At 40.9% G+C, this 15316-nt stretch overlaps 1 protein-coding gene across 3 annotated transcripts in view; it reads right to left on the reverse strand.

Moving 5' to 3' along the window:
* The window catches only part of gfra1a (gdnf family receptor alpha 1a), a 127206-nt gene that overhangs the window by 32302 nt on the left and 79588 nt on the right, over nt 1–15316 (reverse strand). For all 3 annotated transcript variants that reach the window (XM_039783920.1, XM_039783918.1, XM_039783921.1), the window contains one exon: nt 1582–1760. In XM_039783920.1, the coding sequence (XP_039639854.1) occupies nt 1582–1760 (179 nt within the window). The remainder of the gene's footprint in view (nt 1–1581; nt 1761–15316) is intronic.

Consider the following 15316-nt stretch of genomic DNA (forward strand, 5'->3'; position numbering starts at 1 on the left):
ATGTGTCCCTGAGCAAGACACTTCACCCCTAGTTGCTCAAGAGGTATGCGACCTCTGACATATAAAGCAATTGTAAGTCACTTTGGATAAAAGCGTCAGCAAAATGACATGTAATGTAATTATCAAGACCTTCCATTTTATTCTTATTTTGGTCAGAGGCAATTCTTTCCCTTGGATGTTTTTGGTGATTTTGAGGTCTTGAGTTATGTTGATGTTCTTTTCTCTGTTGACACCCACAGCGGATATTGCTGGTCATGCTAACAACCCATTTTCTCTGTTTATTCCAAACAAACCGATGCTGCCTCATGTGGGCTGAAAGGATCTTTCAAGTTCAAAGTTATGTCAACTTCTTTTGGTTTAAAGTTGCCCTGCCACACGTATTTCATTACTTTGCGGTAATGTCTGAAGTTCTACCATGGACTCTGTAAAAAGATTTTGTGGAAAAAATGCTTGGTTACCTTGTTTCAAGCCATTCTAGCGTGGTATAAAAAGCCTGCAGGAAGACTCGGCTAGATTTGTGCCAGTTCTCATTAATATTCAACGAGCTAAGCTGCTTGAGTCTGATTGGCTAACAGCTAGCCAATGAGAGCCTGGCTATCAGCATCCTTTACCCAGCCCAACTGGGTGAGCTCATGAATAGTAATTAGCTCCGGCAACACGACGTCAGACTGTCCAGCTTTTGTAATTGGTCTGATTTATCTGCTTATTTCTTTTCAGTGGCTAGAGCTGACAGAGGAGGTAGCAGTTCCTTTTCACATTCACAACATAACACAAACGCATATGGACCTAACATATTTAAAAAAATGCAAGTAAAAACGGTTTTGTGTGGCAGGGTACCTTTAACATTAATAATCCAGTAAAATAAACCACCAAATATGGAGGAATTTTTTTTTTTTGTATATACATTATAACTGACAACAGAAAATGTCCAAGTGGTTACTGCAAGTGTTAACTCTCTCTTGCCTATTTAACATTGCTTCAGTAGAATAAAATCAATAAATTCATTATTATTATTAGTGTTATTAGTGTTAGAGTTGAATGACACTATAGATGGTAACAGGGTTGAAACAACAAAGGCTACAATAGCAGCATGCCATCATAGCTTTTTTCTCCAACACAAAGAAAAGTTGAAGCTTAAGGCTGTTCACACAAAATTCTCTGCTGTAAAATAAAACACATTTTGAAAAGAAAACAAAGTTATACACAATCACAGTAAGAAAAAAATTCTATTTATCCATGTTGTTGTTTACTTGAAGTGATCCCAAGTTAAGTTATTCCAAAGGGACATCATGGGTGCTGGGTTGTAATTACAATTTTTCACATCACTTTTTTACAATAAGACATTGACAGCAAAAACATATGCTGTGAATCAATGTCAAAGCTTGGTGCTGGAAAAGTAAACCCTGAACAAAAAAGGCCCGCATGATTATTTATTGTGATTTTGACAACCAGTCTAACTTACACACTTCAAAATCATTGTTTCCTTTTGAAACAGGTCCTTTGTGGTGGACATTCAGCTTTTATCAGATATCAGTCGTTTGGAAAAACCTCCAGTGTGTGTGCTTGTTAGTGTAAGCTTGCCTTGTCAAAGAACTGCCGCAGGGCCTTGTGGCACTTCCTCTTGTTGCAGACTTCAGCAGTGGAGACGCGGCTGGTGCAGGGGCTGATGTAGGCTGAGCGGTACTTCTTACACGTGTCATTCAGGTTGCAGGCCTTGGCAGCATTCAGACAGTTGTTCTCTCTGGCCACTGCAGGCTCACCTGAAGACGAGGAGAGGAGAGGAAGGAAGGGGGCAGGAAAGGAAAGGAAAGGAGGATGAGATTGAGAACAAAGGTTGAGAATTTAGCATAAGTGATCAAGATTATGAAGCCAATGGCTGCTTATTTGGTGTTTCGTCAAAAACAAAGTGTTTTTTTTATCATAAAAAGAAGAAGAATGTTCAACCATCACCAAAAACAGAGACAACAACAGGACAGCTATCAGACAATAGCAAAAATGCTGCATCTTGCAATGTCAAAAAAGTCAAGTGGTGACTTAGGTTATTTCATAACAACTGAACCGTCTCCATGGCAACTGGGTAAAAAACATCTTCTGACTAATGCCAAGAGATGTGGCTAAAAGCTTCGGGGAAAAAAAACAAGTTAGTAGACCTAATGAAAAGATTTTATGTCAAACTAATCTTGTGTTCCTTGGGCCTAACTTTCCAAAACATTTCACTGAAGTCTGTTCCCAACAGACTGATACATTGCTACTAACATGGCCTGATCAACCTGTTCGGGGTCCTGGGGAAACTTCATAGTAAGGAATGGTCCCATATCATGTGATCATGATAAAAACAAAACAAAAAGTTAAAATAATACATTTTCACACATGGCCCTTCATAAAACCTTAAGATGACCTAATGATAACTGCCTTAGGCAGGTCCTGTATCATCAGTGGCAGTTCTTTTAACCCCACATTTATATATTTAGTGATACATAAAATGTAGGTTAACACTGAATGAGTATTCTTTTGTTTATTGTTATATGTGTATCGTTAGTCTATTGGAGAACCAAACCTATGGAGGGTTGGTGGTATGTAACACATGCTTAATATATTTGCTACCCCTAATATTGCATGTGGCCCCAGCCTGGCCCCTACATTTGAAATGGTCTAGAATCGCCAATGCTGCTAAAGTCGATATATTGTACTTTAGTGGTAAATAATTTCCTGACATATTTGCAACTAATGAAATGACTTGCAGTCAATTAATAACAATGAACCCGGGAATTTAGAGGCACCGTAAGGTCTGGGGCAGTTGCCTGCTCTGCCAATATGATAATCCAGCCTTGGGGTCCAACCCTTGCTTAAGATACTTGTTTATGTAAAAAAAAAAAAAAATAAAAATATCAGATCAGATTCACTCTCAAATATGAATATGTGTAATGGCCCCCAAGTAGTTTTACACAGCAAACGTAAAATACACCTACGGATCATAACATCACAAAACAAAAGCAATTCAACTCCCCCGGGCTGCAGCGTTTTCACGACAGTGTGCAGAACTAAAGAGGGCGCAAGCGGCAGAGAGACAGCCGCATAATGATGTTTCCTCACGCAGATAACCCCAGCAATACATTTCTCTGACTGTATATTTGTTTTTATGTCTTTTCTCCATTTGTGCAAATGTATGTGTTTATGCAAACTAAGAACACAGGACCCCATTTGCAGTCTCACTTCCCGCTTGGCCTAAATCAAACTGTGGCTCTCGTCTACATGGCCCTGCCGGCTAACCAGGCGTGTATCTATGTGTGTGTATACAGTATAGTGTGTGTATGTGTTGTTCCTGTAGTCATCAAAGTCTACAGTGCAGTGCCTTGCTCATCTGTCATCCTGCACTAATTGCCAGTGTTCTCCTTGATCCGCAATCAATTAACATGTACATAGACCTCTCCTCCACCCCAGCCCCCCCCCCCCCTCCTGATTATTTTGGTGAAAATGGAGCAAAAACAGTATTTTTTTTCTCCCTCTAACGAGCACCAATTAAAACGGAGTAAGGTCGGCGTGACAAACGTACAGAAGCGGCAAGCAGCAGAGGCAAACAGCAGGAGCTGTACAGGCAAGTCAACGAACCGACCGATCGGCCGAGTGTGTGTGTGTTGTGTTGTGATGGCAAATGGTGCTAATAAGATTCAACACATCAAGAGGAGGGAGGACAGAAAAGAGGGAGGGAGGTTTGAAGGGAAACTGAAACATAATGGGGGGGGGGGTATGAGTTGATGGTCCGGTGATGTATTAATTAGCAACAGAATGGATGCTGTCTGTTCTACTAGGGACGAAGAGATCCTTAAGATGAATGCTTTCGCAAACCTGCAGCAGCCTCTGAGGAAAGCTACTACAGGCTCACTCTATCACTCCATTACTTCATCTGTTGTCCTCAATCTGTACCTTACTCTTACATTATCCTACCAACTGTCCCCCCTTCCGTTCACTCACCCCTCTCTCCTGCATAGGTTTGTCCCACCTTTGCCAGTTTACAGGCTCGTTTGGCACTACATCTTTTGAGCAAACAGTCTAATGCAGGGGTGTCAAACTCAACTTCACTAAGGGCCACACTGGAAAATAAGAATCACATCAAGGGCCAACCATGTAGAGTTTATTGACATGCTTTTATTTAATCGAAAAAGTCCAATATCTTTGACTGTCTTATTGCATGTGTCATATAGCCTTCTCACTTACAGTTTGGTCGACAAAGTCCTAAAGAAGTCAGGAAAAAGTTCCTCAGCCATCATAGAAAAAAAGCGTCCAAAAACGTCGGAAAAAGTGACAAAAATGTCAGGAAAAGTTACACATTGTCAAAAAAAAAATGACAACAACGTCAGAAAAAGCGACTAAAACTAGGCGGGCCAAAATGTATTGTTAATGTAAATTGATATGCGGGCCGGCTCATGATCTGCGAGGGGCCGGATTTGGCCGGCGGGCCTCGAGTTTGACGCATGTGGTCTAATGTAACTATACTGCTATACTTGATTTGCAAAAATAAAAAACAATATTTGGTATAATAATGTGCAATTACATATATTTCTACATAGTTTTTCATATGCTGACAAACCAAAGTTGAAGTCTTTGTAATGATGTTACACTTTTTCTTTTACTTATATACCAGGATTTCTTTTAAATTAAGTTAGATTTGATACACAACTGGCATAATGTGGATATTGAAACATATACTGGTTCTTGTTTTCAGCAGATCCTTTACCCAGGTTTGATACATTATAGCTTTGACTGGGGTTATTACTGCATGCAGTGGCAGGAAAGGAAAGAAAAGCCACATGCAGCCTGGTCAGTGTGTGGGACCATGGTTTCGGAATGTTTAGTTGTTCTCCACTCGATGCTGTTGAATGCTGCTCTGCATTGTGAGTTGGGCATGGAAGACTGCACGTCTAATTAAGCCACTTGTTGAACAGCGTACATATTCATTTACAGATTTTTGCACTCTGCTTCATGCATACATATTTTAAATATATATTTGTCACACACCAGTACTGTAATCTGCCATTTGTACTGCTGAGCCTGCAGCTGAAAAGTTAAGACAGTGATATTACTGTAATAACTTTTGTAATCTAGGTAATGACGGTTGCGTTGTATCGTTGTGTTTCTGTTTTACTCTACGTCACACTACTCTTCCCTCCAAATTTGTTCTCATTCCTCCATCCCTTCGAACCACTCTCAGATAGCTCCAGTCTTGCAGCATATCTCTCACTTTCCAGCCATTGCGCCCACCTCCAATTCGCTCCTTCCCTCTGTCTGTCTCTTCTCTTTGGATCAGACAAATGGGTATCTTAGTTTTTTCTGCTGTCGGCTGCCTCAGACGGACTTACTGACTCTCATCTGTTAACCCTGCACTTGTTCCCCCTGGGCAGCTGAGCGAGGTTTCCTTGTTGTTTATTTTTTACTTGACGCAAAGACCCCTTGGGTTATAAAGCTTGGGAGGCTCACCCCAAAACTGTTATCAAACAGAATGATCAAGAAATTGGCCACAGTTCAAGTTTAAATGTGTGCCAAAAAAAGAGATGCTTCTTTATCTTAAACCATTATAGATCACTGTCTATTTTTTGAGAGTGTTCTTGTTAAAATGACTGAACGAGGGGGAGCCATTACAGTATTAATGAAGGAACGAAGAGTAAAGTAGTGATGTAAGATTCACAAACAAATCATTCTTTTGGAACGACTCTAAAAGAGTTGACTCAGTTTGCACGTTGGAGTGTATTCAAAACCCTGCTTCTGTATGGTGCCTGGCCAGTTCTGCGTGAGAGCCAGTAGGTGTAGGGGAACCAAAAGACGTTCTTGATCCGGTTCGCTAGTGGCGGGTGAATGACACAAACCGGGTTACCTAAACAAACTGGTCTTCTCATCACTAGAGAAAAGAAAGCATGAGAAAAAAAAATAAAGAAGGAAATCCTAAAAGGCATAGAGCCACAGCTTGAGCTTGTGTTGTATGATTAATATGTATCAAGAGTTTTGGTAACACTTTACTTGAAGGTATCTACATAAGAGTGACATGACACTGTCATGAACACATGAACCCTAACCCTAACCATATCCATAACTTGTCATGACAAAAACCTAATGACAGTTACTAAAAGAAGTGTTATGTCATAAACGTTTATAACTTGTTTATAGTGCTGTCAAACAACATTTTCTTTTCTGAGATTTTCATTTTCATTTTTAGGAGCACCTTAAGAGCTCATGGACTTCATGTACTCATGTAAGTGACTCTGATTGAGCGCTTGGCCTCTGCATTCTGTTTATAGTAAAAGTAAGAGTTTTGCTCCGATATATACTCGTCCAAAAATTTTGGAGATTAAGTCCTTACATAAAAGGGTTCTACATGTCAACATTGATAACAATGTCACCATCTTATGATAATGACGTTCTGTATTTAATATAAGCAAACTCCCTGGGTTGCCCACCAGTCTTTGCGTGACAGACAAAAAGCCAGAGCGCCACAACTTTAGCCTCAACCCTGAGGACACATTAGTATCTTCACAAACTGTCAAGGGTGTTAGTGTGTGTTTCACTGGCAGCTTGTTAATAAAGGGCGCTAGGGCTCCACTGTGTTTGGGATCACGGCATTAACATGAAGAAAAGTCAGGGGAATTTTTTTTTTTATATGCTTTTTAAAAATGAATGTTAATCGTCTTTCTTGCAGAAATCTGTTCATATCCTTGAGTCTATGTGTGTGACACACACACACACACACACACACACACACACACACACACTATAATGTCTATACCCTCCTGCGCCCCTAGTGTCAGCAAATACATTGGCTGAACTCCCCTTGCACTCCTGGCAGATGGTATTGTCTCTCAAACACAGACACACACACACAAACACACACACACACACACACACACACACACACACACACACACACACACACACACACACACACACACACACACACACACACACACACACACACACACACACACACACTGCATGCTCCGACACACAGGGTTGGGGCTAGGGCCATCTGGAGGCCTGGTAGGGGGAACATAGCCCCCCCAGTGGCTCATGTTTCCGATTCAGCCTCAAATTGATTATCATGTCGCCTGTTTCCTCCGGTCCCGCTGCCCCCCCCCCGCCCCCGCCTAATTTCAATTACCATGGGACGTCACGGGGTCGAATCCTGACCTCACCCACCTCGGTACCCTCCACTCCTCGAAGTCTCTCTCCTCATCTGTTCTCGTCTCTTCTTCCCTCTCCTTCGCCAACTCCTTCAGACTTCCTTTCCTTTCCTCCCCCCTTTTCTGTTTTTCTCTCTGCTCCTCTTTCATGTCTTTATCCATGCTGTTCTGGGTATATTCCAATCATTAACTCCCTTCCTCTTTCGCCATCATCATTATCCATCTCTAAACTTCTCTCTTGTTTCTTCCTGTGTCTCTCCACCCCTCTGCCATCTGTCCTTTACTTTTTCTTTCAAGCGAAGTGGAGTAATTTAATGGCCTTCAGTGGCCTTTCGATGTCTGTTGACAACTCCCACCAACTTCCATGTGTGTCAACATTCATACAGTCAACATTTGAAGTGTCCTATTTGTCCTTTGTAATTGTTTTTAACCGCTTTTGAATGTTTTATGTAAAGCACTTTGAATTGCCTTGTTGCTGAAATATGCTATACGAATGAAGCTGCCTTGCCTCCTCCCAAAATGATGTAAGGTCAAATGATCATGTTTCTTTAAGTGAAGCCTTGCCTGCTGTACACCTACTTCAGACTTGGTTGAGATGATGATCAACGGAAGGTCATCAATTTGGCAACATGAATATCCAGATAAAATGTTCAGTAAACCAAACCATTAGTTTTCAGGGTGCACTGAAGTGGACCGAAGAGTTGGTCGAGTGAAGTTATGAACTGATGGACACGCTACAGAAAAGGTCAGGATGACACAGATCATCATTTGGTAATACTCTGGGAACCACGAATAGCCAAAAACCTTTAACATGTACATGGCAGCCCCCATAAAACCTGTATATCTTTTGCCATTTGCCATGTTCTTGTCATTGATGTGACCATGCTAGTGTCCTTGCCATGAGGCATGCTATTGTTACAGTATGCAACTGTCCTTGTTATAGCTATTTTAAATATGTCATACAACTGTCCCAGTAGTTTGTCATTGTCTTTTTTACACCACTCCAACAGAACACATTACTGCACTTTATCCAAGTCAAATGAGGATCAGTGTGTGTGTGTGTGTGTGTGTGTGTGTGTGTGTGTGTGTGTGTGTGTGTGTGTGTATGTGTGTCGGGGTCTTGGGAGCACTTGACAGGTGTATTTGTTTCCACTACTCATAACTCTGCAGCAGTGGAAACAGCAGTGGCTGCATGCTGTGCCACTGGGCGGCTGACTATAATTCACAGCCTCTTTGTTTGCTAAGTACAATAAATGTGCAGGGATTTGTCCTGGTGGCGTGGCTGCAGGGGATTACCGAACAAACACGCTGACACCCAGGGGCAACGAGACGTCATATATACAGTGGTAGGGGACACACTGAAAAAATAGAGCAATTAAACTGCAATAAATTAACATTTGGCATTCGGTTAAATGCTACCGGGGTGTGCTCTCAAACAGCACACACACAGAAGATATGGTCCAATAAGTAGCGCTAAAACAATTAGTCAGTTAATCTCTAAGTCTATCAATGGAACATTACTGACACTTTTATATCATTCAAGTGTATCATTAAGCAAATATTCTGTGGTTTCAGCTTCTCAAATATAAGAATTTAATTGTACATGACTGTACATGAAATATTTGGGGGTTTGTGAAAAATTCCCGTCAATTCTTGGAACCTGTTGCAACCTGAACCTTATGATATAATAGATTATTCTTGACATATCCTATATATTTAAATCCTTTAGGAATATTAAATATGTAAAATGGCTTTCCTCTTCATGAAATGATATTTGTATTTGAGAAAACCTTTAATGTCGGAAATGATTAATCAATAATTTTACGACAATACGTTTTGTAACCCAAAAATGTGCTCAGCAGCAATGTGTATGCAATGTTTGACTTTTTTTAAATAGGGATGAGCTCATTTTGAAATGAAATGTTTGCTTCTAGAACAAATTTTAGATTTGCCGTTTTTGTCAATGTTACAATACAATGTTGTACAGTTGTCATGGCATAACATGATTTAATTTGGAAAATCCCAAAGCTCACCATTAGTTAATTTGACTCATGCTTGTGTTGAATCCATAGTGAGTTTATTGTCTCAGTTTGAGCAATATTGACTGGATTTGTATGGTTGAGCTCTTAATTTGAAATGTGGGATTGACTTTTTATTTCCCCTTAGAACTTTTATAAATTGTAAACTAAATTGGTTCTGTCCTTGTCGGCACACATCTTGATTATTCATTGTGTACATTACTTAACTTGCACCTCCTTCCCATTTTGAAATATTTACAGCACAGTCAGATTCAATAGAAAAATCGTACATAATAAACGAGGCCCGGGGTCTCTTCTCTCTGTTGATTATCAGTGGTGAGTTACACTGTCATCCGCTTTAATGGGCTCCACGCTTGAAAGTGCAAGACAAGCAGAAATGCTGAGACTGGAGAGCTGCAAAAGAAGTGAAGAGGATGCCTTAAGGTTTACTCATCTTTCTTTGCCTCTCCCTCTTCTCTTTTGACGCTTTCTTTCCCTCACTTTCTCTCTCTTTCTGTGTGGTTAATAATCTCCCTCTTCCTCCAAACACTGTCCCAGTGCAATAAAGCCACATGGCACTTGGTGCAGCAAATACCATAACTCACAGTTGCTAGTAATTGATCCCTGTAGTGCAACAGTCTCTTTCGCTCTTTTCCTTTCCGCTCTTCCATCTATATCTCTTTCCCCCCTCCAACACCTCGACATTTTCCATCCAATTCCATTGAATTCATTGAGCTGTATTGGCACACAGTCCAATAAAAATCTGCCAAAAACTATTATTTCTGTCGCATTAGCGGCCTTCCATTTCCGTTCTCTTAAAATCACATCCCATAGCAGTGTTGTACTTCTCCCTCCACCAACAAATCCCCTCACCTCATTCCATCCATCCTGTTTCTCTAACATTTCTAACCAGGTCTCGACAGAGGGGCTCACCTGAATACATCACATGCTTTCGGTAGCTCATCAGCTCTCCAATTTCATACACGAAACTTATTTTCTTGCCTGAAATTTCATTTTTGGTCCAAATTGCTCCGACCTCAAACCTGGGATTATGAGTGCTGGAACTGATGGAGGAGTAGGAATACAACCCTTCGGCGAATCCTGTGTGTTCGCAAAAAAAAATTTCCCTCCTCTCAGCTTTATGTTGCCCCATCTATCCCATCCCAAACTTATTCCCTTTTGATCCCCTCCGGTCTACCTTGTGATATCAACAAGCTATTAGCTGCGTGCCTCTCATAGCTGAGTGGTTACCTTCAACACCGCTAGAGCTAGATGTACCACCGCTGGCTTGAATCCCAGCGGAGTTTCTGTCCTGTGAGTCCCTTACTTTGAAAATGCTTTTAAACTAAGTGCTACAGAGTGAATACTAAAATGCTAAAGGTCCCCGTTTGTTACAAGTGTTGCTATAAAATTTGTCGATCAACTACGTTTGTTTTATTGGCTAATCATTTTAGCTGGACTTATAGGCCTGTATATTGTAGGGTAGTTTAATTTAAAATAAAACATTGTATTTTATAAACTACGGGCCCTATTTTAACGATCTAAGCGCACAGCGTGAAGCACGTGGGGCAGGTGCGTTTAGGGTGTGTCCAAATCCACTTTTGCTAGTTTGACGGAAAAAGGGTCCAGGCCAAGCCCCCAGGAGGAATGCTAAGTCTATAGGCCAACATGGGCTTAGCGGATAACTGTGGTACTGCACCCCATGGCCCAGAAAGACTTTTCACATAGACATTACATGGCGAAAGAAACGTCTATATTTCAGCGGATAATTTGTTTCGGGGTATATAAACCTACCAGCCCGAACACTGAAAGGGTCCTTGTTTAAAATGTTAAGTTTTTAACATTTTTAACATTCACTAGAAGCAAATACAGAATTATTAAATTTAGAATGATGAACGCGCATAATGGACGCGAGCAGACCCACGGGACTGCGCACGTCCGCTCACATGACTGTTCTCCCGAGCTCATGTAGCTAGCTGTAATAATGGATATAGCTAATGGTTGTAATTCACCATGTGTTCTATTAATACGTCCATGGTATTATCTTATGAAGTTATGATACATCCGAGGGATGTATGTATGTTGTAAAGCCTGTTACGTGGATGTAACGTCATTAGCGTTTCCCAAACTGACGGGGCTATCGGCTAGCTAGCTAGTTGCTAACATCAGGGTTAGCTAGCATGGCTGTATGAAGATCATGCCTACATAACGTTACTACAGACATAGTGATTACATGGCCTTGGTTCTCCCTTATGATACATCCAGTGTTGGGGAGTAACGGAATACATGTAACGGCATTACGTATTAAGAATACAAATTATGAGTAACTGTATTCCGTTACAGTTACAATTTAAATCGTTGGTATTTAGAATACAGTTACATTGTTGAAATCAATGGATTACATGACGATACTTCTCTGTTTCACGAGTTTATTCACTCGGACTAAATTAAGGCAACTCTATGCATTTTCCAGAAGCCCCGATATGAAATCGAAAAAAATTGCTATTTGCGTGATCAGTCACAATGGAGTCGGAACCGGCACGACAGAGCCAGGGCAGGAATAAGTTTCTATCTTGGAAATTCAAACAGCATTTCACATTAAAGAACGAACAGGGAGAATGAAATATAACTGTGCAGTGCAACCTGTGCTTGCCAGCAACCAACCTCCTTTCAGCGTCCAAATTACTCCACCTCCAACCTGAAGAAGCATCTTAAAGTAAGCTTTTTTAATTAGCCAAGGGTAGTCGTCTGCTGTAGTTTTACTGGTCACCTTGCTATTTCATTCTCCTACGTGCTGATTTACTAGCTCCAGAGCCGTTTAAAGACTGACTAGCCCCGTTTGACATGCTAGCTAACGTTAGCTAAAATTAGCTCGTGGTAGCAAGACTGCGGTTAGATTTTTGTAGTATGCAGTTCGGGACTACCAATACAATAATCTATCTGCTTGTTCAGGTACACATTCAGCTAGTTGGAATAAAAAGAACACACCATTATAGGCCTGTTTAGTAAGCTGGATGTGATAGCTGCATTCCTACACTTATAAAACGCAATTCAATGTGGAAGTAATCCTGAAGTAATCCAAGTATTCAGAATACGTTACTCAGATTGAGTAACGTAACGGAATACGTTACAAATTACATTTGTGGGCATGTATTCTGTATTCTGTAACGAAATACGTTTTGAAAGTATCCTTCCCAACACTGGATACATCTGAGGGCTGTATGCTGTAAAGCTTGTAACGTGGATGAGAGATGAAGCCATGGATGAGCTCTGTTCACGAAACTGCAGGCTAACTGCTAGCGCTAGCTAGTAGCTAGCTAGCTAGTAGCTAGCTAGCTAGTAGCACGACATAATGATTAATATCCTTGGTTGTCTAGCTAAATACATCTATCGTTTATTTAGCTAAGCATGAAAACGATCAGGAACAAAGAAAACACAATGTTTAACGTTAGTGAATATTTTAGACAACGAAAACGGCGAGTTCATGAGTTCGCCACTTGTAAGAGCTTCGAGAGATAAGCTCATGAACGAGCATGTTGCTACCGGTTGCTACGACAACACAAACAAATTGTTGCTAGTGCGCGTGTCCACCGTGACGTCATGGGCCAAGAATGCGGAAAAGCCGAGCTCCATGTTGTCTTAATGCGCTTTTGAGCACTCTCATTGGAACGTACGGGGCTTCCTGCCGACCACTGTATCCAGTTCTCTTAATACATCCATGGTCCAGGCGCCGGGCGCATGGTTCAAAAGGGTTGTACTTAGTGTCTTCATTAATTCATAGGTATGTTTTGGGCGTAACATAGAATAAACCAATCAGAGATCATCTCCCATTCCCTTTAAAAGCCAGGCGCGTTTGGACCTTGGCGCATTGCTATTATGATGGCGGATTTGCAACATAACAGTTTTATTTGTAATCTTTTGCATGTTTGTGTGCTGCTGCGCGTCCCTGTGTGTGTGTAACAACCATACTGTGCACGAGCCTAGGCGCATTTTACTAATTTGCTATTAAAACAACGATGAAATGCTGCGTTACTGATTTTAGAACAGGTTTTTGTTGGACAATGGCGCAATCACGTCCCACTGCCTCAAGATAGCAATACGCCCAGAATGCACCTGAACACACCTCCCTGTAAGACCAGCACGCCCCATGGGCGCAGGTGCATTTGCTATTTAAACGACGCGGGCGCTGGACGGGAAACTGACAACTGCGTTGGTCTTAAACTAGCAAAGACAGTTGCGTCGGGCTTTGCCGGGTGCAAGATAGGACCCTACATGTGTTTTATGTGCAAAAAATCTTAATTTGTAAAGTAACTAGTAACTAAAGCTAATGTAGTGGAGAAAAAATTACAATATTTCTCTCTGAAATGTAGCGGAGTAGAAGTAGAAAGTAGCATGAAAAAAAAAAGACTCAAGTACAGTACAAGTACCTCAAATTTGTACTTAAGTACAGTATATACACTATAGTACAGTTGAGTATATGTACTTTTGACCACTGCTAACTGGTAACCTAACCTGCTTGTTTTCAGCAGCTCATTACAAGACTCTTTACCTGCCACATGTGGCTCATTATGGCATGTGTATTTTGTGATATTAGAGACTTTGCTGACGCGTTTAGAAGACTAAAAGAAAACTTAGTTTGCTTGTGAGGTCATGCATTCTGTGCTTGAACCAGATGTACTGCAGCACATTTAACAGACCAAAACCAAAACAGAGAGGAATAAACATTTTTAAAAAAGGAGAGAAGAGTGGGGGGAGAGGGGGAAGAGAGGGAGAGAACTGCTTTGGCTCTCCACAGCTATGAATCTCCAGCGAGGCCTGTTTCATTACCTGTCTGCCAGTGTGGAGATCAGGTAAGAGCAGGCCCTGTGGGGCTGCAGCAGAAAATATATGGCTCTTTAATAATCTCCACAAACACATTCCAGAACAGTATTGTACAGTGCACCGCCCCCGCACTGCTCCAAGGCTGTCCGGAGCCTGGTCCCTGCACACTGTGTAGCCTGTACTCCAACAACATCAGGTCCTCTTACTTCAAGTCTGCAGCATGCAACACATACTTTCTTTTCATGAACAGAACTATTACTTCTCTTGTGTGGTTAAACAGGGAAAGTTATCCCAAACAGTCTGTCCCACGACAAAAAGAAAATCCATTCAATTATGAGTTAGAATTATTTTTATGTATTTAGCTTTTTTTTTTTTTTTTTGTCTAATTGTCAACTCTTTTACATCGTGGTTTCTTTTGTCTAACCACAATTAATTGCTTACATTAACTATAGGGGTGGCACGGTTCATGAAAAGACATCCGAACCGTTCGGTCTGCCTGTCTCGGTTCGGAGCGTGTGTGCGTCGCAAATTATAATTTTTTTGTCTTAAATCAACCAGCCGTTTTCATATTATTTGCAGCATCCTAAGCCTTTTTGGTAAGGTTACGAGGAAAACTCAGCCTAGAGTAATTTTATTCTCCCCAAAACAAGTTTCCTTTTTATTTTTAAAGAACTATACAAAAGAAATAGCAACTTTTTATTCAAAAGACGGAGCTTTAAGAGTTCCTCTCTTTTTCTTTTAAAGGATACCATTTTTGTAAGAGCTACACTGAAGTTGGCAGTTTGATAAATGCAAGTCATTTCAATTGATATTCTGTAATATTTCAATCTTTCTGTGCTAAAAAGGCACATAAGTTCTCTTTTTTTTGCCAAATAAATGAAAAGCTTGTTGAAATCATCAATGTCTTCCCTCTTGCTGTATCAAAATCTCACCTAGCTTTCCTCAGAGATGGTCCCAATAATGTGCTTAAAGTCAAGTCAAATTCAGTTTGTGCATGAGTACGTGTGTGTGTAAAAGAGTGTTAAAGACTAAAAGAAAAAATAACAAGAACCGTACAGAACCGAAAACCGTGACCCGAAAACCGTGACCCGAAAACCGTGACCCGAAAACCGTGATACGAACCGAACCGTGGGTTTTGTGAACCATGCCACCCCTAATTAGCTAAGGACTTGAGGCATATAATAATTATTGGTTTAATTGTTGAGTTTGTGTAGATGTGCCAAATTGTAATTATATAAGTGATTATTGTTAGTTGTTGGCACTTGACCCTATACACGTTCATAACAACAACAAAAAAATGACCGGGGT

The sequence above is a fragment of the Perca fluviatilis genome, chromosome 19 (genome assembly GCF_010015445.1).
Source record: "Perca fluviatilis chromosome 19, GENO_Pfluv_1.0, whole genome shotgun sequence".
NCBI classification, from domain to species: domain Eukaryota; kingdom Metazoa; phylum Chordata; class Actinopteri; order Perciformes; family Percidae; genus Perca; species Perca fluviatilis.